Source organism: Bos javanicus, chromosome 6 (assembly GCF_032452875.1).
Source record: "Bos javanicus breed banteng chromosome 6, ARS-OSU_banteng_1.0, whole genome shotgun sequence".
In the NCBI taxonomy this organism is placed as follows: domain Eukaryota; kingdom Metazoa; phylum Chordata; class Mammalia; order Artiodactyla; family Bovidae; genus Bos; species Bos javanicus.
In genome coordinates, this window is record NC_083873.1 from 104304851 (window position 1) to 104330716 (window position 25866).

The window sequence follows — 25866 nt, forward strand, 5'->3', positions numbered from 1 at the left end:
AAGTTTCGGTGAACAAGGCCCGCACTTTATTTTCCAAAGTAGTTTTTATACCTTAAGTTATGCATAGAGGATAATGGGGGAAGGGGTAGAGTCATGCAGTAAGCCAGGCTTTCTTCCTGCAAACTTATCATATGCAAAAGTTTAGGTGATTTGCATCATCTTCTGGCCCGGAGGCCTGTTAACATTTTAAGACCCTTTCTTCAGAAAACTTATTTTTCTCTAAAGGTGATAAGTCAAGCGCCACCCTCCAAAAGCATTAGATAAAGTTGCATTCCTACAGAGCAAAGGTGTGGTGGGCTATAACAAGAAAAAGAATTAACTCAAGGGTCCAAGGTTACAAACATTAAAGCTACTACTTACACCAATTATATCAATCAATACACTGCCAGGGACACAGCAGGTAAGGGATATGGAGACTTAGCAGCAAACATTGGCCCAACAAGTGAAAAACCCTTCACCAATACAATTTCTAATCAATCTTTTAACTGCTCAAAGGAATCTGTACTCAGAAAGTTTAGAACATCTCATGCCTCTCACAGTTGGGAGGCTCTGAGCAATATCATGTGGCCGGAAAAACCTATTCAGGCAGGCTAGAGGACTTCCAAAGGAGTTTGTAGGTTGAAACACTGTCACACCCAGGAATTAACTGGAGCTGTAAGCTAATTCTTTTTTCAGAGAGAGGTAGTGGGGGACAGCCCCCCGTAAAGTCTGAGGTGTAGGTGAAAGCACAAAGCAGAAAGTAGGCAGACTCTGGTTTTGGGGGTAGATGCTCGAGAATTTCCAGGGAGACTCCTGAGGCTTGATCCCGCCTTTGCGTATGCCGAGCCTCCTTCCTCATGACCTTTGCCACAGGTGGAGCTTGCTCCCCGCAAGGAACTGAAAAGCCTCTTGATGAAAGTGAAAGAGAAGAGTTAAAAAGTTGGCTTAAAGCTCAACATTCAGAAAACTAAGATCATGGCATCTGGTCCCATCACTTCATGGGAAATAGACAGGGAAACAATGAAAACAGTGGCAGACTTTATTTTTGGGGGGCTCCAAAATCACTGCAGATGGTGATTGCAGCCATGAAATTAAAGACGCTTACTCCTTGGAAGGAAAGTTATGACCAACCTAGATAGCATATTGAAAAGCAACAAAGGTCCGTCTAGTCAAGGCTATCGGAGAAGGCAATGGCACCCCACTCCAGTACTCTTGCCTCAAAAATCCCATGGATGGAGGAGCCTGGTGGGCTGCAGTCCATGGGGTTGCTAAGAGTCGGATACGACTGAGAGACTTCACTTTAACTTTTCACTTACATGCATTGGAGAAGGAAATGGCAACCCACTCCATTGTTCTTGCCTGGAGAATCCCAGGGACGGGGGAGCTTGGTGGGCTGCCATCTATGGGGTCGCACAGAGTCGGACACAACTGAAGTGACTTAGCAGTAGCAGTAGCAGTCAAGGCTATGGTTTTTCCAGCGGTCATGTATGGATGTGAGAGTTGGACTGTGAAGAAAGCTGAGTGCTGAAGAATTGGTGCTTTTGAACTGTGGTATTGGAGAAGACTCTTGAGAATCCCTTGGACTGCAAGGAGATCCAACCAGTCCATCCTAAAGGACATCAGTCCTGGGTGTTCATTGGAAGGACTGATGCTGACGCTGAAACTCCAATACTTTGGCCACCTCATGTAAAGATCTGACTCACTGGAAAAAACCCTGATGCTGGGAGGGATTGGGGGCAGGAGGAGAAGGGGGCGATAGAGGATGACATGGCTGGATGGCATTACCGACTCGATGGATGTGAGTTTGGGTGAACTCTGAGTGTTGGTGATGGATAGGGAGGCCTGGTATGCTGCGATTCATGGGGTCGCAAAGAGTTGGACATGACTGAGCGACTGAACTGAACTGAAAGGGGAGTGGTCATGCTGGGTACCATTGTTCAAATATCTTTATCTGACGTGAAGATTGCCTTTGGCAGACAATGATTGTTAACTACCTAAATGCATCCTCTCCCTTCTTCCTTTATAATAGGACAATTTTCTTCAAGGAGGCAGTATGAGCTATTAAATACTCACTTGCAGCCAGAAGTAGCCATAGTTCTGACCCGTGAGATATTAGACTGTTTCTGACTTCTAAGTTTGCTTTTTGCTTTCTGACTTCTGCTTTTGCTTTCTGCATAAAAGGGAATAGCTACAGATGGTTTCAATTTTCTCCTATTCCCTACTTTTATTCTCCTTTTGACCTTGCGCTTTCTGCATAAAGGGTAATAGCTACAGATGATTCCAATTTTCTCCTCTGCATCACTTTTATTCTTTCTACCTTGAGCACATATGTAACGTCTGGAGCTGCAGCAGCCGCTTGTGATCTTGAGGCTACAAGAGTCTCAGAGATACTGAAACTGTTACCATGGTGCCACCTACCTTCAAACTTCTTGTTATATGAGAAAATAAACCCTCTTTGTTTAAGCCACTCCAATGGCAGATTTTCTATTTCTCACTCCTGAGAACATCTTCATCTGATATACAAACTATACAATGATTTTTCATGGCACAGAAATTCCATGTGGGCTGTTGCCGGGAGCTGGCATGGCCGAAGAACCCTGACAATACAAGGAAGAATGATTATGAGAAGCAGAAGGCTGTGATCTATGGAGCCTCATTAAAGTGATCAAAAGTTAGCTTTGTGAAAATACTCATTTGGATGAGTATTTCAGTCAATAAACATTTGATAAATGCCTGCCATGGTTCTGGCACTGTGCTAACCATGAAGATATGACATGGCTCTAAGCACTCAAGATTTGATGGGATAAACAAACAATACTCAAGAGTGAAGACAAAGTACCTCACTTCAGGTCCCCAGGCCCCATACAGCATGGCCCCAGCCCCGCTTTACTTCTACCTGTTACTCTCCTCCCAGCTCGCTTCTTATCCTGGCCTCCGTGCCATTCCTGTCTACCACGCTTTTCCCCACATGTACAGTCTTGGTTGCTCACCTCCTTCAGGCTCTGCCCATGAGTCACCTTATCCCAAAAGCCATCCCTGAGCTCCTTCTGTGAACGAGCCAATCCCTCCTCAGTCCCCACCCCCGTACCTGTGTCCCTGTCATCCAGCTCCCATCACCAAACATGCTTCTGGGTTTGTTTCCCTTTTGTCTGTCTCCCTTGCTAGAGTGTAAACCCCATGATAACAGGGATTTTTCTCTCTTTTATTCACTGCTCCCTCCTTAGTGACTTGAACAGTGCCAAGCACAACTAATTGACCTCTGTGGCTGGCTAGCTAGTTGGAGGAATGGACAATTACTACTTCAGAAAGAGCAGTGCTGTGAGACAGATGAGCACATGAAGCTAAGGTACCTGAGAAGAGGAATCCTAACCAGGACCTGTGATTAGGAGAAGGCATTCTGCAAGAGGCTGCATTTGAACATTCCTTGTTTCTCAGTCAACAAGGGTTGGCGTCATGACGATGGAAGTGTGGGAGGAGGTGGAAGGAAGTACATTGCCAGGAGAGGGCACAGTCCCTCTGCAAACACAGAGAGCTGGAACATGTATGTTAGTAGTGCTCTCAACTTCCTCATCTGTAAAATGGGGGTAGGAGTGTACCTATCTTAGTGGGTGATTTTGAGGGTTACATGATAAGCACTTACTAAATTATTATTGTTGTGATTATGGGAGAAGGAAATGGTAACCCACTCCAGTACTCTTGAATGGGAAATCCCATGGACAGAAGAGTCTGGCAGGCTACAGTCCATGGGGTTGCAAGAGTTGGACACAACTAAGCAACTAAACCACCACCACCACCATTTTGATTATGATCATTATTCATACATGTTATGAAGGTAAGAATAGAGAATGTTGAAGAGATGTGCAGAATTGGCCCACCAAGGAGCTCAGGAACAATTTCACAATTGTTTGATGTGATGGTGAATCGTATGTGTCAGCTTGGCTGGGTCATGATGCCCAGGTATATGGTCAAACAGGATTCTGTATGTGTAGGTGCTTTTGCATGCATGCCTGCTAAGTCACTTCAGTCATGTCCAACTCTCTGAAACCCTATGGACTGCAATCCGTCAGGGTTCTCTGTCCATGGGATTCTCCAGGCAAGAATACTAGAGCGGGTTGCCAAGCTCTCCTCCAGGGCATCTTCCCAAACCAGGGACCGAATCCACATCTCCAGCACCTCCTACATTGACAGGCAGGTTCTTTACCACCGGGTGCTTTTAGATAAAATTAATTTGTGATGAATTTTAACAAGTGGACTTTGAGTAAAGCAGATTGCTCTCCATAGTGTGGGTGGGCCTCATCCAATCAATTGAAGACCTCAACAGAACAAAAGACCGACCTTCCCCAAACAGAGGGAATTCTGCAGCAGATGGCCTTTGATCTTGCACAGCAATATCAGCAACTTGCTGGATCTCTAGCCTGACAGCCTATCCTGCAGATTTTGGACTTGCTAGCCTCCATCATGATGTGAACTAATTACTTAAATAACTCTATCTCTGTCTCTCCCTGTACACCTCTTATTAGCTCTGTCTTTCTGGAGAACGTTGACTAATACATATGGCAATGAATCAGCCAGGATCACAAGTCACCACCTAATGTCAACTTCTCCTGGGCCCTGGGAGCCACTGAGGCCTCCAGGGCTGGGCATCTGGCTTTTCTCCACAGTCCACTAAAATGTAAGCACAGGAAGCTCAAACTGCATGGTACTTGATTCTAAAGTATTTGTCCCCAGTCAGCAGAAAAAGAGACGGCAGAATGGAGAGGCATCCCTTGCCTGGGGCACAGCCCCATGGTGTGTCCAGCTCCACTCTAAGCTGAACTGGCCTCTCCTTGGGATGCTAAGAAACAGTGCACCCACCCCATGGACCCTGCATCTGTGAGTTCTGATCTGTATCAGGTGAAGCTCACTCCCGTTCACCTGAGACACTGCACGGCAGACATCATGGAGATAGACCATGGTGAAAACCGAGGCAACAAATGTGAGGAGCAGAAGACAGATGGCCTTGCATGGCATGTTTAAAAGGTTGGTGTTGCAGGTTGAATTATGTTTCCCCAACTCTGCATGGTGAAGCCCTAACCCCCACTACTTCAGAATGTGAGGCATTTGGAGACACGGCCTTTAAAGAGGTAATTAAGTTAAAATGAGGGCATGAGGGCAGGCCCTGATCCAATTGGGCTGGTGTCCTCTGGCCTCCAGAACTGTGAGACAACCACTTCTGTGGCTTAAGCACCCAGGCTGTGGAATTTTGTCACATTGGCACAAGCAGGCCAATATGGTTGGCTTTTGTCCTGAGGACACTGGGGAAATACAGAAGGGTTTAAAAAGTGGATCCCAGCTATACAACTGTGAATGAAAGAATAAAGGAAATAACATACAAACATACAACGTGGAAGATATGGCGTTTGGGGGGAGGGGAATGTTTTTCTAACAACAGGGTGGAGAGGAGTGTGGAGGTAATTCCAAGAGTGTTTTATAAATAATTTATTGCCTCTGCTTACGCACACAGTTTTCCTCAGGAGTCATAAGGGACTTGCTGTGTTAGGAAATGCCAAAAGGCGTCATGGGGACAAGGGTCCAGGACCAGCCCTGTTACTTCTAACCCCCTTATCCTGGAATGTACTCTCTAGGATGAATCAAGGTTGGCACCGGTTTATAGGCAGAGAAAGTCCTCAGGAAGCTCATCCAGAAGATGGACTGAGACGTCATTGTGGGAAAATGGGAAATGCAAATGAGTAATGACGTCTGTTACTAATAAACTGGTCAGTAATGGATCATTTGCTCTGGCCAAGCTTGAAAGCCATTCACGAGTGAGCCTGCATTTCCTCTGATATTTAGCTCTTAAAGCAGTCCATGGAAGCCAGCAAATTCCTCTAACCCATGCCTCAAGCCAAACACGGACTAATTAATATGAAAGGAATAAGTGTGTGTGCGTGCTAGTTGCTCAGTCCTGTCTGACTCTTTCCAACCCCATGGACTGTAGCCGGCCGGGTTCCTCTGTCCATGGGATTCTCCAGGCAAGAATACTGAAGTGGGTTGCCATGCCCTCCTCCAGGGGATCTTCCCCACCCAGGGATCCAACCCAGGTTCCCCTGCATTGCAGGCAGGTTCTTTACCATCTGAGCCACCAGGGAAGCCCATGAAAGGAATAAACACTTCACTCAAAAGAAATGGATTCCAACCCTTATCAAAGATGCCTGCATGAACGATGAAAGGTGCCAGTAAAAGCATCATGCTAAAGAATTCTAAAACTGATTCTTCCATAAGAATAACAGCTCATTTCAGAGACACAGAGAAGTGAGACATCTTGCCCAGAGTCACCAGGTTGACCCAAATTCCAGCTCAGCTCTGTCAGACTTAGAGATGAAACTGTCTAACAATTGTGCTATAAAACGATGAACTCTTGCAATGTCCTGAAAACAGCAAACATACGCGCCAGGCCCCCACTTACAGCAGGATGCAACATTGGCTGGGCGTCTTACACACATCTGCTGCCACCGCCCCATCACTAACTCTGGCCCTACCACAGGACCTTTGCATCGGCTGGCCGCTTTTGTCTGTGAAGTTCTTCCCCCTGAGTCTCCACGTGGTCTGTCTCCTTAGCAGCTAGGTATTGGCTTAACTGTCTCCATCTCAGAGAGGCCTTCACTGTTGCCCTCTCCTCCAAGGAAAGCTGTCCTACCCTCCCAGGTCATCACATTACACATTTTCTGCAGCGCAATTATCATCACTGAGATCATGTTTATGTACTGTTTGTGTATTTATCTTCCCTACTAAACCGTCAACTCGGTAGCATCAGGGACCTCATTCATCTTGCTTGCCACACCCTCACAAGTACCCAGACGAACATTGGGACAAAACAGTTGGCAGAAACGTTTACTGTCTGACTCAAAGTCCTGCTGTCCTTTCCACCCCTACTCCTATCCTAGAGGCCCAGCAACTTAAAAGATGAAAATGATTCCAAAACTGTACATTTTTAAGGGAAAAAAATATGCTGATCAGTCAAATGTTTCTGAACATTCAAACTGGTAAAACAGATACATAAGACCAAATCTCTAAAAATTGCAAAATTGATTTGTTGCAGTCTGGGCAGTAAATTGGTTAGTCTGCTATTAATCAAATAGTTTTTCACACGCAGATGTAAAAGTCGGGAATGTGGAAGGAGACAGCTAATAATATGCTTGTGTGTGGAAATGATCGTCATTGCATAATAAGATAGTGTGGAGTCTGGAATTATCATCTGTGCAACTCCTGCTCAGTTTTATCCAGAATCTGCCTTTGAGGGACATAAAAAGCTATTATCATACAACTATTCCACTTTCTGCTGTTTTAGTGCAGACTGCCTCTGGCTATTCCATGAATTTTAATTAACTCTCTGTTTATTTTGCTTCAACCCTATGACTCTCTAAGCACAGGGCCCATTTGCTAATCCAAGAAAGACACTTCTGAAGTGAACTTCTCAGGAAGTTCTCCCAAAGGTATCTTCCTCCTTCCCTTGAAAATAATTAAGCCCTGTCGACTTTCAAGTTGACTCAGAGCAGAGTACTCCAGCCTGGACTTTCTCTGCTGGAGCAAAAGCAAAACATTCACTGGCTCCACCTTCCAAGGGGTCACGAGGAACTTGTGAGGCAGGGAGAGTGAGCCTGGAGAGAGAGGGGGCCTCTGTGAAAAATGAGAGTTTGCAGCAAGGGGGATGCAGAAATTCTCCTCAGGACCCTAATCCAGAGGCAGTCAGTATAAACCGGTCAACTAACTCTTATCAGTTAATTTGTTAATTATCAAGGTTTTCACTCATTTATATAATATTCATTCATTTAATTATGTAGCATATATGTCATATGCATCATATACACATTGTATATGTAAATAAATATTGTATGTGAACATAAATATACACACTGCTTAGTGTATATATATATGCATATATGTGTGTTTATATATATACATGTATGTAGATATATACTGTACTGCTTTGTGGGCATACATATACATATATGAGCGTGTGTATGTATCTATACACTCTATGTGAACGGTGGGTATACATGTATACATATACATATATGAGTGTGTGTATGTATCTATGCACTCTGTGTGAATGGTGGGTATATGGATTGTTGTTGTTTAGTTGCTCAGTCGTGTCCAACTCTTTTGTGACCCCAAGGACTATAGCCTCTGTCCTCTGTCCTCCTCTGTCCATGGGATTTTCCAGGCAAGAATACTGGAGTAGGTTGCCATTTCCTCCTCCAGAGGATGTTCCTGACCCAGGGATTGAAACTGTGTCTCTTGCAAGTCTCCTGCATTGCAGATGGATTCTTTACCACTGAGCCACTGGGGAAGCCTGGGTATATGTATACGTGACTATACATACACAAATACACATTAAATATACTACTTAATGTGTACGTATATAGATGTATAGATACATATGCTGCTTAGAAGGTATATATGTATATAGATATGTGTTTATATATACTATACATTTATATTTGTGTAGATATATGCATACACATACATGTGTATATGCTATATACATATACACATGTCTATGTACACTGTTTCCTAGGTATGAATACATGCATATTCATAAATGTGTGCTCATATACATATTTTGCTTAATGTATTTGTACGTGTATATATATACTGCTCCGGAGAAGGCAATGGCACCCCACTCCAGTACTCTTGCCTGGAGAATCCCATGGATGGAGGAGCCTGGTGGGCTGCAGTCCATGGGGTCGCTAAGAGTCGGACATGACTGAGCGACTTCACTTTCACTTTTCACTTTCATGCATTGGAGAAGGAAATGGCACCCCACTCCAGTGTTCTTGCCTGGAGAATCCCAGGGACGGGGGAGCCTGGTGGGCTGCCGTCTATGGGGTCACACAGAGTCAGACACAACTGAAGCGACTTAGCAGCAGCAGCAGCAGCATATATACTGCTCAGTGAGTATATATGCACATGTATATATGCATTATATACATAAATTCCATATATATGTGTAAATATATATGTGTGTATATGTATTATACTTTACATATATACAGTTGCACTCAGTAAGTACTGCAGATCAAACTGTGAACAATAAGGAAACATTCCTACCCTCACAGAGCCTATGTTCTCAGGCATAAGACCAACAACCACAAGGAAAAACAAACAAGTATTTAATGGATTTACAGGTAATGACAGGTGCACTGAAGAAAACAGGACCAGGAAAGGCACATGGATACGAAATGCTTGGGGTGGAGTCAAGTGGGGTGGGTATTCAGGGAGAGGACACTTGAGCAGAATTCTGTACAGGATGGGTGACCTTTGCAGAGTTCTAAGGGAAGATATCAAGGAGGTGGGCCTAGCAAGTGCAAGGTTCTGAGTTAGAAAGAAGTTCAGCATGTTCGGAAGATGAGAAGAAGGGCTGCAAGGAACGAGCAGGAAGATGGAGGGGCAGAGAGGAGTGTCAGTGAAATAGGCATAGCCAGATTGCAGGGCCTTGCAGGCTGGCATAAAGAGGTTGGCGTGCATTCTCAATGGCAGGGAAGCCCCTTAACCATTCCATCCAATTCATGCTTTATCACATCACTGGCTGCTATGTAGACCAGAGCCTTCCTTATTCTTTCTCTCTCTCACTTATACATGCTCTAGGCAGCATTTATTGAGCCTTCCCCACCTGCTGGGCACTGAGCCAGCTGCTGATGGGACTGGCAGGTGACTATGACCAACCCTAACTTTTCAAGAATCTCACAGTCTGATGGCTGAGGCAGAGGAGCAATCTGAAGACCACCTCTAAGCAAGATGTGCTGTGAAGGATGGCAAGAGGAAGCTGAGAGAGTCAGGTCTTCCCCTGATCCCTCCAGGTGGCTACCCAACAGTTTCCAGAACCCACCACATAACCTAGAGACAAGATAACATGGAACGCATATGAAAAATGCCAACCATATGCCAGGTCCGGGAGTTGTATGGTCTCTGCCACTTATTTTCACAGTAAACTTTGAAGATCACTCTGAGCATTGTTTCCTTCTTTTAAAGTCTTCACTTTAGAAACTTATTTTTGTTCAATTCAATATAGAATTCCAGATTGGTGGTTCTTCTTTATTATCACTTGAAAAATGCTGTTCCCCTATCTTTGGCTTGCATAGTTTCCATTTCCTAACACAATGTGCCCTTTTGTCCCCTGGTTCATTTCAAGATTTTCTATTAATGGTTATAAGCCACTTTTTAATTTGACTATGATGACCTTTGATGATGTTTTCCTTGTGTTCCTTTTGCTTGGAGTTGGTTGAACTTTCTGGATATGATTTTATCATTTTCATCAATTAAACAAATAAACCATTATTTCCCCAAATGTATTTTATATGCCCATCCCTCCTTCTGAAACTCCAATTACACATACGGTAAATTACGGCACTTTGTTCCATAAGTCACTGAAAGTGAAGTGAAAGTGAAAGTCACTCAGTCGTGTCCAACTCTTTGCGACCCCATGGACTGTATAGTCCATGGAATTCTCCAGGCCATAATACTGGAGTGGATAGCCTTTCCCTTCTTCAAAGGATCTTCCCAATCCAGGGGTTGAACCCAGGTCTCCCACAATGCAGGCAGGCGGATTCTTTACCAGCTAAGCCACAAGGGAAGCCCATAAGTTACTGAAGCTCTGTTAATTTTTTCCTCGGTGCTTCATTTGTATAGTTCCCATTGCTATATCTTCAAGTTCACTAGCCTTTTCTTCTACACTGCATTTGTTGCTGTTATTCAGTCACCAAGTTGGGTCCATGGAGTGCAACATGCCAGGCTCCTCTATCTTCTACTATCTCCCAGAGTTTGCTCAAATTCATGTCTATTGAGACGGTGATGCTATCTAACCATCTCATCCTCTGCCTAATCTGCTGTTAATATCCCATCCAATGAATGCTTCATTTCATATATTGTAGTTCTCATTTCTAGGAGTTCTATTTGAGTGGCTACCACAGGAAAGCTGGGTAGGGGGAAGGGAAAGAGAGGGCAAGGGAATTAAGAGGGACATGCTACTAGGTACAAAATAAATAAGACACAAGGATATAAAGTATGGCACAGGGAATATAATCAATACTTTATAATTGTAAATGGACTATAACCTAAGAATATATCAAATCATTATTTTGTGCACCTGAAACTAAACATTATAAGTCAACTATGAAAGTGTTAGTTGCTCAGTCATGTTCAATTCTTCAAAGCCCGCCAGGCTCCTCTGTCCATGGCATTCTCCAGGCAGGAATACTGGAATGGGTTTCCATTCCTTTCTCCAGGGATTCTTCCCCACCCAGGGATCAAACTTGGGTCTCCCACATTGCAGGCAGATTTTTTACCATTTAAGCCACCAGGGAAATAAAAATATGAAAATAAAGTAAAATTGCACTTTCCTGTGTCCAAAGATTTCCTAGACATGAAAAGAAGCAGGAAAATATGGCCCACAAGCAGAAGGAAAATTAATAAAGAGAAACAGACTCAGAAATGGCACCAGTGATGAAATTAACAAACAAGGACTTCCATGGGGCTATTATTCATGTGCTCTCTATGCTCAAGGATAAGGAAACTGTGAACATAATAAGGATAAAAATGGGCATTCTCATGTTTTTGGAGAGGAAACAGAGGTTTGCAGAAAATTTATGACTGGTCCAAGTTCATATGGCTAGAAGCAGCAGGACCAGAATCTGAGCTCAGGCTTCCTCATCTCGAAAGCTCATGCTCTTTCTCCTACATGTTGTTCCTTCCCAAAGCAAATGTCCAATGTTTTGGGATGTTGATGGACTCTCTCCTCCTGACTCTCATGGTTTCTTGCTAATATACATGTGACTAAAGCTACTTTCTTCCTAAATTCTGTATTTGGGAGGGACATGTGGGAACAAAACAGGCTGGTGGCAGTGGGGTCTTCTCCAGGCTTCTGATGCATCATGTGTAAAATGGAGATAATAAGGCCCAGCACACTGAGCTTTAAGAAGACAAGAATGGTAAAAGGGTTCAGTTCCTAGGACAATGATTGTGAGTTAGCCAGGACTCTCCAGGTTGCAAATACTGGGAACCCAACATGATCTCTTCCATCACCTCCACTAGCTTTGCTTGTCGTAATGCTTCAAAGCAGAGATACCACTTTGCCAAACAAGGTTCAGTTCAGTCACTCAGTCATGTCCAACTCTTTGTGACCCCATGGACTGCAGCATGCCAGGCCTCCCTGTCCATCACCAGCTCCCAGAGTTTACCCAAACTCACGTCCATTGAGTCGATGAGGCCATCTAACCATCTCATCCTCTGTCGTCCCCTTCTCCTCCCACCTTCAATCTTTCCCAGCATCAGGATCTTTTCAAATGAGTCAGCTCTTTGCATCAGGTGGCCAAAGTATTGGAATTTCAGCTTCAACATCGCTCCTTCCAATGAACACTCAGGGCTGATCTCCTTTAGGATGGACTGGTTGGATCTCCTTGCCAACCAAGGTCCATATAGTCAAATTTATGGTTTTTCCAGTAGTCATGTACGGATGTAAGAGTTAGACCATGAAGAAAGCTGAGTGCCAAAAAATTGATGCTGTCGAATTGTGATGCTGGAGAAGACTCTTGAGAGTCACTTGGACCAAGATCAAACCAGTCAATCCTAAAGAAAATCAATCCTGAATATTCATTGGAAGGGCTGATGCTTAAGCTGAAGCTCCAATACTTTGTCCACCTGATGCAAAGAGCTAACTAATTGGATAAGACTTTGATGCTGGGAAAGATTGAAGGCAGGAGGAGTAGGGGATGGCAGAGGATGAGATGGTTGGATAGCATCACTGACTCAATGGACATGAGTTTGAGCAAGCTCCGGGAGATAGTGAAGGACGGGGAAGCCTGGTGTGCTGCAGTCCATGGGGTCACAAAGAGACATGACTGAGTGACTGAACAACAACAACATGATCTTGCATAAACAAAACAGGGTACCAGCTTCCGTGGCTGGTAAGGACAGTGGATATAGCTATAGGACTGGAAGAACAAAAGGTGGAGGCACTGATGGTACCTGCCCATGCCCCTCTCCTGAACCTCCCCAGAGCTCAGGCCGCTTATTGTGGACACCTGAGGCTCTCTGCTAGGGCCTTTTTCTGCCCTGGATGTGAGTGAAGTGAAAGTCGCTCAGTCGTGTCCGATTCTTTGCAACCCAATGGACTATACAGTCCATGGAATTCTCTAGGCCAGAATATTGGAGTGCGCAGGTAGCCTTTCCCTTCTCCAGGGGATCTTCCCAACCCAGGGGTCAAACTGGGGTCTCCTGCATTCCAGGTGGATTCTTTACCAACTGAGCTACCAGGAAAGCCCTACTTCTGAAGCCTTTTTCTGCCCTGGATCAGTCAGTTCAGTTCAGTTCAGTCACTCAGTCGTGTCTGACTCTTTGCGACCCCATGGACTGCATGTGGACACATGGGGTGGAAGAGGTGTTTTCTGAAGAAAAGAGATGCTATTGCGATAAGTAAGGGACATGAAAAGCATGCTGGACAGTAGAAAACAACAGCCTTTAGAGTCCACTGATTCACCATTCCTTTTCTTTGTACAAATGAGAAAACTAAGCTTAAGATTGGTTAATTCACTATCCCAAGTAAGCACAACTAAAGCATATCAGAGTCAGCCTGCTTCCCAGATCGAAAGTGTTTCCACTGAGATATGTAGAAATTCATCTGCCATGCCTCAACTGTCCTAGAATTAAGTCATAAAAGTGTTATAAAACCCTTCAGTAAATTCTTGCTAAAACCAATGGATTGCCTGCAGCTGTTTACTTTGGTGCTTCACTAGGGAAGCACAATCTACCCCCCACATGAAAGTCAAATAAGATTTCTGCAAATTCACATGTGGTTTTCCTGATAACCAAGGCTACTGTCGTACTTTAACAATGAAATGTCTTTCTTGAAAACTCATAATAAATGCCAGCTATCAAACCCACCAAAGGCTGAAAGCAAAGCCAAAGTACCCATTCAATAGTAGGAGGGTGGTTCTCTTCATCCTAGCCCAGCACACTTCCACCCTGAGTCTCATAATAGTCATCTACATTGACATGAAATAGGCTCATCTACATTGACATGAAAAGCAGTAGTTATTTGGTATTTTGACCAGAACAGAGCTTTGTTTGATTGCCTTGAAGCAACCTCATCCTGAATACTGGCTGTTTGTGTACGTTCTACATGAATTTGGGTGTCATCAAGATACTGCCACAACCTAAGAGTGACTTAAACATAAATTCTCCTCTAGAAAGCTTGCATTTTTCTTCAGAACACCCACTATAACCAAAGCTTGAATATATTTATGCTCTGAACCACAGGTTCTGAGAACCAAGGCAGCAGCCAAAGAGCAGCACAGATGAAGACAGAAAAGGAAAAGAAAACTTTCAGGATATAATCAAGTAATAACTCATGAGGGCCCAGGCTAACGGATCTGATAGTACTGACAGGAAAGGGTGCAAAGGGCTCAGGGCCAAGATCACCACTGACTCCAGGGTAAAATGATACACTTCTACGTGGTGCCAGTTGTGTTGTGGGTTAAAGGAGTTGCTTCAAGTTTTCTTCAGCCACAAAACGCTCAACATTAGGGTAAGTGACAACAGAAAGTAATGATTTAACAGAATTTTTAAAATGTTTTGTTGTTGTTGCAGAAGTTCAGCCCTCCCCATGGGACTACAGGCAAACTTTCTAAATTCTCTGGATCATAACTCTTCTTCTAAGAAATCTAGAGAAGAACCTCAAACGCAGCACATAAACTCTGTCCACGTTTCTGGCTGAAGTAACTCACATGTATAGAGCAGACTGTAAGCAGTACAGAGCAGAAGAAAAAAAGAAAGGGACCGAGATTTATGTGCATGCCCAAGAAGAGAGTATGCAGTATAAATCCAACCAAGGTAACTTCTTGTTCAAAGTATTTTTTCAAAGAAATACAACACAATCCAAAGTCTACACAACATAACATTCACAATATCCAGGATGCAAGCCCAAATTACTCAGCATATAAAGAACCAGGAAAACGTGATCTATCCTTAATCAAGGTGAATCTTAAGATGACCCAGATGTTGGAAATAGAATAAATGATATGAAAACAACTCTTAAGACTAAGACTAAGCTGCAGGGTATAAAGGGCAATATGGTAGAATAAATGAAAATATGGGAAATCTGAGAAAAGAGAAACTATTTTCTTTTAACCCAGAAGTTATACCTAGGATTATCATAGTCAAACTGCTGAAAATCAAAGATTAAAGGAAAATCTTGAAAAGAAAGAGATGGATGTGACATATTATTGCTGTTGCTGCTGCTGCTAAGTCACTTCAGTCGTGTCTGACTCTGTGTGACCCCACAGACGGCAGCCCACCAGGCTCCCCCGTCCCTGGGATTCTCCAGGCAAGAACACTGGGGTGGGTTGCCATTTCCTTCTCCAGTGCATGAAAGTGAAAAGTGAAAGGGAAGATGCTCAGTCGTATCTGACTCTTAGCGACCTCATGGACTGCAGCCTACCAGACTCCTCCGTCCATGGGATTTTCCAGCCAAGAGTACTGGAGTGGGATGCCATTGCCTTCTCCAGATATATTACTATCAGCTAATAATGATTCAGCTTAATGACCTCCCAGCAGAAAGCACAAAGGTCATTCAGTTGACAATGGCACAAAATCTTTAAAGCAATGAAGAAAAAGTTGTCAACCCAATAATCTGTATCCAGTAGAAATAGTCCTCAAGAAAGGTGAAATAAATGCATTTCAGTTTAGTTCAGTTCAGTTCAGTCGCTCAGTTGTGTCTGACTCTTTGAGACCCCATGAATTGCAGCATGCCAGGCCTCCCTGTCCATCACCAACTCCCGGAGTTTACTCAAACTCATGTCCATTGAGTTGGTGATGCCATCCAACCATCTCATCCTCTGTCGTCCTCTTCTCCTGCCCTCAATCTTTCCAAGCATCCGGGTCTTTTCAAATGAGTCAGCTCTTTGCATCAGGTGGCCAAAGTATTGGAGTTTCAGATAAAATAAAGTTAAGAGAATGCATTGATTGGAGATTTGTGCCACATAAAATACTAAAGGTTACCAGCGGGAAATTCATACCTTCATGAAAGGTATGAGTAATTATTAAGGGCTATTTTCCTTCTAATTTTTTAAAGGCCAAAAAACCCCCACATACTTTTAAATATATATATTTTACATATACATTTGTTGGAGAAGACTCTTGAGAGTCCCTTGGACTGCAAGGAGATCTAACCAGTCCATTCTGAAAGAGATCAGCCCTGGGATTTCTTTGGAAGGAATGATGCTAAAGCTGAAACTCCAGTACTTTGGCCACCTCATGCGAAGAGTTGACTCACTGGAAAAGACTCTGATGCTGGGAGGGATTGGGGGCAAGAGGAGAAGGAACAGAGGATGAGGTGGCTGGATGGAATCAGTGACTTGATGGATCTGAGTCTGAGTGAACTCCGGGAGTTGGTGATGGACAGGGAGGCCTGGCGTGCTGCGATTCATGGGGTCACAAAGAGTCGGACACGACTGAGCGACTGATCTGATCGGAAAGCAACAAACTGTAATGTTGTATTGGAGATTTATGATTTATAAACTATAACACATGACAGCTATAGTATAAGAGTTGACAGGTGTGGTAAATAGATCTATACAGTTGCCAGCTTTTTAGATTTTATGTGAAGTATAAAATATTAACTCTAAGCAGATTGAAATAAACTGTGAGGTGAAAGTTGCTCAGTCGTGTCCATCTTTGCGACCACATGGACTATACACTCCATGGAATTCTCCAGGCCAGAATACTGGAGTGGGTAGCCTTTCCCTTCTCCAGGGGATCTTCCCAACCCAGGGATTGAACCCAGGTCTCCCACATTGCAGGCAGATTCTTTACCAGCTGAACCACAAGGGAAGCCCTGAGGATATGCATTATAATCCCTAGAGCAATAATTTTAAAACAAGGAAGTATGGCTATAAAGTCATGAGATAAATGGAGATTCTAAATCATTAGTTCTAAAACAAAACAGGAAAAGAGAAACCAAAGAACAAAAGAGAGAACAAGAACAAATAAAACCATGCTAAGCCTAATTGAAACTAAATCAATAACTACATTTACTGTGAATAGACTAAAAGGTAGAGATTGCCAGACAGATTTAAAAAGAAGCAAGTTCCCAGGTGATGCTAGTGGTACAGAACCTGCCTGGCAATGCAGGAGATGTGAAAGATGTAGGTTCAATCCCTGGGTTGGGAAGATCCCTGGAGAAGGGAATGGCAACCCACTCCAGTATTCTTGCCTGGAGAATCCCATGACAGGGGAGACTGACATGACAGGGGTTACAATCCATAGGGTTGCCAAGACTTGGACACAGTTGAAGCAACTCAGCAAGCATGCACACAAGACCTAACTATATGATATGCTCAAGAGATTAATGTCAAATATAAAGACACAGATAGAATGAAAGAAAATGCATGGAAAAATATATGCCATGTAGGCTAGAATAACTATATGAATTTCAGAGAAAATAAGCTTAAAAAAAAAGATCATTAGCAAGAGATAGAAAAGAACATTTCACAATGATAAAAAGGTCAGTCCATCATGAGGTCATAACAACTATAAATCTGTATGGACCTAATAACAGACCTTCAAAGTGTCAGATGGAAAACTGACAGAAATAAAGGAAGAAGAAACAACTCTAGGATCAGAGTTGGAGATTTTGTACAACTGGCTCAGAAATGGATAAAACAACTAGATTGTTACAATCAGTGAAGATGGAGACCAAGGAAGGAGGTGGTTCAGGATGGTGGTGTAGGAACGTCCTGGACTCATCTCCTTCCATGGACACAATAAATTCACAACTACACATGGAAAACACCCCTATGAGAATGACCTGAAAACTAGCTGAACAGCTTCTCCACAATAAAGGATAAAAAAGCCACATCAAGATGGGAAGGAGAAGCAGAGATGTGATCTCACACAAAAAAAAATCTCCACCCCCCCCCCCCCAGCCTGGTGACCTGAAATTGGGAGGGGGCTCACAAATAGGAAACTTCACTCCAAAGAGCCAGGGGTTTGTGCCCACATCAGGCATCTCAACCCTCGGAACTGGCACTGGTAAGGAGAGCCTGCAAAATGTCTGGCTTTGAAACCCAGCAGGATTTACATCTGGAAGAATATAGGGCTATAGAGAACAGAGAATTTATAAAGGGCTTGCATGAAGATTCACTCATCTTGGACCCAGTGCAAAAGCAACAAACAGGCCTAGGTTTAGATCTTATGTGAAGGAGATTCACTTACTAACTTTAAATCCTAAGGTTCATTAATTAACCTTAACCCCTCTGCTGGATGGGCAGGAATCTGTTGGGAGTCTTCCTGGTGCCATTCTTATCCTCTCCCCTTCTAGCACCAGTGTTTGTGCCTCATCTTCACACCGCTTCTCAGCCCTGCCAAAGCCAGTAGGCACATGCAGGCCATACAGGGGATGCCCCTTGAGCATCTGGCTCTGCTGTGCAGGCGGAATTGTGTTTTGGTGCCCCGTGGGTCTGAGACAATCAGAGAAACTATTCTCGGAAGGCCCCCATACTCCAGTCACTGTACAGACAATCGACTGAGATGTAGCCCGTCTTCCTGTGAAAAAAGCTGATCTACTGGTCTTGGAGCTTCAGCCCGAGGGACAGGCTTCCAGTTTTCCATACATTTAGAGGCTATGGACATGGTCTAGGGGATGTCCTCTTTGTGTACTCCCGTGAACTCACTGCAGCTCCCTGGTAACTCCCAGTGAAAGTCAAAGTCTCACAGTCGTGTCTAACTCTGCGATCCCATGGACTATAGCCTTCCTGGCTCCTCTGTCCATAGAATTCTCCAGGCAAGAGTACTGGAGTGGGCTGCCATTTCCTTCCCCAGGGGATCTTCCAGATTCAGGGATCGAACCCAGGTCTCCTGCATTGCAGGCAGATTCTTTACCAACTGAGCCTCTAGAGAAGCCTGGAAATGAGATCAAACACTCATCTGGAGCCCTGATTTTTGCAGCTGTCACCAATGAGTTATGTGTAGATCATCTGATGTGAAGGCCAGTGAGGTTTACAATTGCAGTTCTATATTACTGTATGTATTGGCATACCTTAAAATGTGTGGCCTGCAAGTCCAGCTTCTAATCAGCCTGAAGCTAAGGGCTAACTGAAATTCCACTCTCTGGAACATTAACAGGTCTTTGCACACCTTCAACAACTGGGAACTATGAAGAATAAGTCAGAGACCTAAGATAATCACAAACATTTAAGAGACAATCAAGAGCTAGGGCAAGGTTAAACAATAAAGTTAATCTCCTTCATAAGGCCAGTATTTCAAGACTGGCAGAGATAGCTGCTTCATGTAATATTAGACACAAATACAGAGAGTCAAGCAAAATGAAGAGAGAAAGGAATATATTTCAAATAAAAGGAAAAGATAACTACCAGTTTAAAAACCCATAAGGAAACGGAGATAAGTAGTTTAGCTGAAACAGAGTTCAAAATATTGGTCATATAGATGCTCACTGAACTTGGGAGAAGAATGGATAAACAAAGATAGTACTTCACCAGAGATAGAAAATATAAGAAAGCATCAAGTCAGTTCAGTTCAGTTGCTCAGTCATGCCTGACTCTTTGCAACCCCATGGACTGCAACACACTAGGCCTTCCTGTCCATCACTAATGCCAGGAGCTTGCTCAAACTCATGTCCATTGAGTCGGTGGTGCCATCCAACCATCTCATCCTCTGTCATCCCTTCCTCCTGCCTTCAATCTATCCCAGCATCAGGGTCTTTTCCAATGAGTCAGTTCTTCACATCAGGTGGCCAAAGTATTGGAATTTCAACTTCAGCATCAGTCCTTTCAATGAATATTCAAAACTGATTTCCTTTAGGATTAACTGGCTGGATCTCCTCTTGGAGACTGGCTGAGTCTCCTCCAAGGGACTCCCAAGACTCTTCTCCAACACCACAGTTCAAAAGCATCAATTCTTCGGTGCTCAGCTTTATTAACAGTCCAATTCTCACATCCATACATGACTACTGGAAACACAAAAGCTTTGACTAGACGGACCTTTGTTGGCAAAATTATGTCTCTGCTTTTGAATAAGCTGTCTACATTTGTCATAGCTTTTCTTCCATGGAGCAAGCATCTTTTAATTTCATGGCTGCAGTCACCATCTGCAGTGATTTTGGAGCCCCCAAAAATAAAGTCTGTCACTGTTTCCACTGTTTCCCCATCTATTTGCCATGAAATGATCAAACCAGATGCCATGAACTTAGTTTTCTGAATGTTGAGCTTTAAGCCAGCTTTTGACTCTCCTCTTTCACTTTCATCACAAGGCTCTTTAGTTTTCCACTTTCTGCCATAAGGGTGGTGTTATCTGCATATCTGAGGTTATTGATATTTCTCCCAGCAATCTTGATTCTAGCTTGTACTTCATCTAGCCTGGCATTTTGCATGATGTATTCTGCATATAAGTTAAATAAGCAGGGTGACAATATACAGCCTTGACGTACTCCTTTCCCAATTTGGAACCAGTCAGTTGTTCCATGTCCAGTGCTAACTGTTGCTTCTTGACCTGCATACAGATTTCTCAGGAGGCAGGTCAGGTGGTCTGGTATTCTCATCTCTTTAAGAATTTTGCACAGTTTGTTGTGATCCACAGTCAAAGGCTCTGGTGTAGTCAATAAAGCAGAAGTAGGTGTTTTTGTGGAACTCTCTTGCTTTTTTGATGACCCAACAGATGTGGGCAATTTGATCTCTGGTTCCTCTGCCTTTTCTAAATCCAGCTTGAACATCTGGAAGTTCCTGGTTCATGTACTGTTGAAGCCTGGCTTGGAGAATTTTGAGCATTACTTTACTAGCGTGTGAGATGAGTGCAACTGTGTGGTAGTTTGAGCATTCTTTGGCATTGCCTTTCTTTGGAATTGGGATGAAAACTGACTTTTTCCAGTCCTGTGGCCACTGCTGAGTTTTTCAAATTTGCTGGCATATTGAGTGCAGCACTTTCACAGTATCATCTTTTAGAATTTGAAATAGCTCAACTGGAATTCCATCACCTACACTAGTTTTGTTTGTAGTGATGCTTCCTAAGGCATCAGGAAGCGTCCATAAGCCTCTTATCCTTCTCCATCAGAGGGCAGACAGAATGAAAACCACAATTACAGAAAACTAACCAGTCTGATCACATGGACCACAGCCTTGTCTAACTCAATGAAACTATGAGCCATGACGTGTAAGGCCACCCAAGATGGACAGGTCATGGTGGAGAGTTCTGACAAAACGTGGTCCACTGGAGAAGGGAATGGCAAACCACTTCAGTATTCTTTCCATGAGAACCCCATGAACTGTATGAAAAGGCTTCACTGGTGAATATTACAAATGCCCAAAGGTTTAATACTTATATTTCTCAGACTCTTCCTAAAAATTGTGGAGGAGGGAACATTCTCAAACTCATTTTATAAGGTCAGCATTGCCCTGATGCCAAAACCAAACAAGGATCACACACAAACAAAAATTATAGGCCAATATACCTGATGAACATACCTGCAAAAAATCGTCAACAAAGTATTAGCAAACTGAATTCAACAATATATTAAAAGGATCATGCACCCTGTTCAAGCGGGATTTACTGCAGGGCTGCAAGGATGATTCAACATCCACAAATCAATCAGCATGATATACCACATTAACAGAATGATGGCTAAAATTCACCTGATCATCTCAATAGAGGAAGAAAAAGCTTTTGACAAAATTCAACATTCATTTATGATAAAAACTCTCAACAGAGTGAGTATAAAAGAAACATATTTCAACATAATAAAAGGCCATGTATGACCAATCCACAACTACCATCATACTCAAGAGTGCAGAGCTGCAAGGTTTTCCTTTTAGATCAGGAACAAGACAAGAATGCCCATTCTTGCCACTTTTATTCAACACAGATTAAATCGTAAGGATATTATGCCAAATGAAATAAACACGTCACAGAAAGACAAATACTGCATGATTCCATGTACATGTGGTATCTAAAATAGTCAAATTCATAGAAGCAAGACTGGAATGCTGGTTGCCAGGGGCTAAGGGGATGAGGGCATGGGGAATTACTATCTAATGGGCATAAAGTTTCAGTTAAGCAGGATGAATAAGCTCTAGAGATCTACAGTACAGTGTTCTCTGTTTAGCCAACAATAATACATATATTGTACGCTTAAAAATTTAAGCAAGTAGATCTCATGTTAAGTCTGCTTTCCACAATAACTTTTTAAATAAAATGCCTACATTGAAGGAAAAAGCTGCTGTTAGCCATCACATAAATTTGTGGTTTTTTCCCACTTTCCTTATTTAGATTCTCAAAGAAGAAATAGCATGAGCAACCTTGAAATAATTACCATTGTAATTCACCTAAAGCAGGGCAGCCGTGGTAATTTAATTTTCAGAATGAAATTACAGCATATCCAAAGGAAACTATTCAGACTTCCTTTCACATTTCAAATTTGGCAAATTCAAATCTTTCTGTCAAACAGGAAATCCCCAGTGCCCAGCAATCAACACAAAAACAAACACACAAACATGCACATTAGTATAAATCCAGTGGTCAGAACTTTTATATTTTATGGATGAAATTTTTAAAAATCCACCATTCTTACCTTTCCAAAACTGCCTTTACCAATGGCCCGCAGAATCTGAAAATGGTCAAAGTTGACTGTAAAAGAAAAAAAAAAATGAACAAGTTAGATTTGTCAGTCCTTGTATTGATTCTTAAAATGTCTTCACCTGAATATCTAACCATTTATTTCCAATGGCTTCTGGTTTACTGCATCGTTTGCCATAACAGCACTCCACCCCTGAATGGCTGCTTTGTATATTCCACTCCCCCATCCCCAACACATATATTTGGCAATTAACACTTCCCCAGTGTATATAAAGGAGGAGAGACATCTTTTGGGCCAGAGGGAAGGGATAACAGAGAAAAACTTGGATACTTGGATTACCATATTCTTGCACCCTGTTCCCTTTGCCAAGATGACTTTACTTCTAGTCTCTGTCTTGCCACCAAGCACTATTACCTTACACATTCAGACATCAGTTCACCTGTCTCAGTGTCCAAGGAGCTAATCCTGCCTCCATTATGAAACCTCTGGACCACCAAGTGACATGATTACATCGTAGTCTTTTCCTGCTAGGGTGTCTCACCTCTGGTATCATGAGCCGGAAGGAGGAGGACAATAATTTCAAACCCTGCACTGCCCTGTCTCCAACCCACTCCAGTATTCTTCCCTGGAGAATCCCATGGACAGAGGAGCCTGGTGGGCTCTATTCCGTAGGGTCACAAAGAGTCGGACGTGACTGAAGCAACTTAGCAAGCAAGCAAGCATTGCCCTGTCTCATGTCTCTCTTTCACCATGTTTCTTGATGGGGCTCCCCATTCTTGCTGTCTATTGCCTTATTCCAGTCTGGCTTATACCTCATCCCCACAGCACAACATCAACAAAGTATGGCCATACCACCCAAGCCAGTGGACGGTTTTCTGTCCCCATTTTACTTGGCCACTCTCTCCCTCTTGAAACATCTGCTTGTCTTCTGTGGAAGTACACCTTCTCGATACTCCATTTCATGCCTCAGTTCTTTTGCACATTCATCCTTTACCTCCCATCCATTAAATACTGGATTCCATCAAACCTCCATCCTACAGCCTTCCTCTCCTCACTGGCTCCAAGGGCTCTCATCATCACCTAATGGCCAATAACTTTCCAGGCTGTGTGTACAGATTGATGCCAACCCCACAGTGACTCCTGGGGGCTTCGAAGTTACCCTGAACCATTTCAAAGGATCCTAAACAAAACCTAGGAGAGAGTGTGGAGAAAAGGGATCCCTCCTACACTGTTGGTGGGAATGCAAATTGGTGCAGCCACTATGGAGGACAGTGTGGCGATTTTTCAAAAGACTAAAAATAGAGCTGCCATATGATCCATCAACTCCACCCTTGGGCACATATCCAGAAAAACTATATTCGAAAAGATACATGCACCCTAGATTCCACAGCAGAACTATTTACAATGCCCAAGACATGGAAGCAACCTAAACGTCCATCAACAAATGAATGGATAAAGAAAATATGGTACATATAGTACAATGAAATATTACTCAGCCATTTTAAAAAAGCAAAATAATTCCATTTGCAGCAACATGGATTGACCTTGAGGTCATAACACTAGGGAAGTAAGTCAGATGAAGGAAGACAAATATCATACAATATTCACTTATGTGTATTCCCTTTGGGATTAACAGATACACACTACTATATATAAAATAGATAAACAACAGGACCTACTGTATTACACAGGGAACTATATTCAGTATCTTGTAATAACGTCTAATAGAAAAGAATATATATATATATACACACACACACACATATATATAGACTGGTGGTTGCCAAGGGGGAGGTAGGTGAGAGGGATGGATTTGGAGTTTGGGATTAGCAGATGCAAACTAGTGTAGAGAGGATGGATAAATGACCAGGTCCTACTGTAGAGCACAGGAAACTATATTCAGTATCCTGTGATAAGCCATAATGGAAAAGAATGTGAAAAAGAATGTGTGTGCATATATATGGCTGAATATATAACTGAATCACTTTCCTATACACCCGAAACTAACACAATTTTGTAACTCAACCATTTGTCGTTGTTGTCACTAAGTCATGTCCAACTCTTTAGGGTCCCTTGGACTGCAGCATGCCGGGCTATCTGTCCTCCACTATCCCTCCACTGTCCTCCACTATCTCCTGGAGTTTGTTCAAATTCATGTCCATTCAGTTGGGGATTCTATCTAACCACTGCATCCTCTGATAATCCTAAAGGAAATCAACCCTGAATATTCATTGGAAGGACTGATGCTGAAGCTGAAGCTCCAAATCAACCATGAAACTGAAAGTGAAGTCACTCAGTTGTGTCCAACTCTTTGCAACCCCATGGATGGTAGCCTACCAGGCTCCGCGGTCCATGGGATTTTCCAGGCAAGAATACTGGAGTGGGCTACCATTTCCTTCTCCAGAGGATCTTCCCAACCCAGGGATTGAACCGAGGTCTCCTGCATTGCAGACAGATGCTTTACCATCTGAGCCACTGCTGCAGCTGCTGCTGCTAACTTGCTTCAGTCGTGTCCGACTCTGTGTGACCCCATAGACGGCAGCCCACCAGGCTCCCCCGTTCCTGGGATTCTCCAGGCAAGAATACTGTAGTGGGTTGCCATTTCCTTCTCCAGTGCATGAAAGTGAAAAATCAAAGTGAAGTCGCTCAGTTGTACCCGACTCTTAGAGACCTCATGGACTGCAGCCTACCAGGCTCCTCTGTCCATGGGATTTTCCAGGCAAGAGTACTGGAGTGGGGTGCCATTGCCTTCTCCGATCTGAGCCACTGCTGCTGCTGCTAACTTGCTTCAGTCATGTCCAATTCTGTGCAACCCCATAGACAGCAGCCTACCAGGCTTCCCCGTCCCTGGGATTCTCCAGGCAAGAACACTGGAGTGGGTTGCCATTTCCTTCTTCAATGCATGAAAGTGAAAAGTGAAAGTGAAGTCACTCAGTCGTGTCCAACTCTTCGTGACCCCATGGATTGCAGCCTACCAGGCCCCCGTCCATGGGATTTTCCAGGCAAGAGTACTAGAGTGGGGTGCCAATGCCTTCTCCGATCTGAGCCACTAGGGACACCCAAATCAACCATACATCAATTTAAAAAGAAGAAGAAGAAAGAAAGCAGGCCTAGGTTGAGTGGTTCAACATTCATTTGACCTCATAAGCTCAAAGCCTGGAACTCATCCCTGAATCCTCTCTTTCTCAACTCCACACCTAATCCTGCACTAGGTGAGGTCTGTTTCACCTCTTCACTGTCTCTCCCATCTGTCTACTCTATGGTCACCCTCT

At 43.3% G+C, this 25866-nt stretch overlaps 1 protein-coding gene and 1 long non-coding RNA gene across 4 annotated transcripts in view; one reads left to right on the forward strand and one right to left on the reverse strand.

The window, feature by feature from the left end:
- The window catches only part of STK32B (serine/threonine kinase 32B), a 404174-nt gene that overhangs the window by 279599 nt on the left and 98709 nt on the right, over positions 1–25866 (reverse strand). For 2 of the 3 annotated variants that reach the window (XM_061420791.1, XM_061420790.1), the window contains exon 2: positions 22589–22644. In XM_061420791.1, the coding sequence (XP_061276775.1) occupies positions 22589–22644 (56 nt within the window). Of the gene's footprint in view, positions 1–2397; positions 2598–22588; positions 22645–25866 lie in introns of those variants that run through there. The other variant, XM_061420792.1, reaches the window with a different exon arrangement.
- LOC133249837 (uncharacterized) lies at positions 3462–5836 on the forward strand. The gene is made up of 4 exons (XR_009737117.1): positions 3462–3520; positions 4500–4651; positions 4873–4998; positions 5604–5836. It is a non-coding gene; the product is annotated as an uncharacterized LOC133249837 (long non-coding RNA).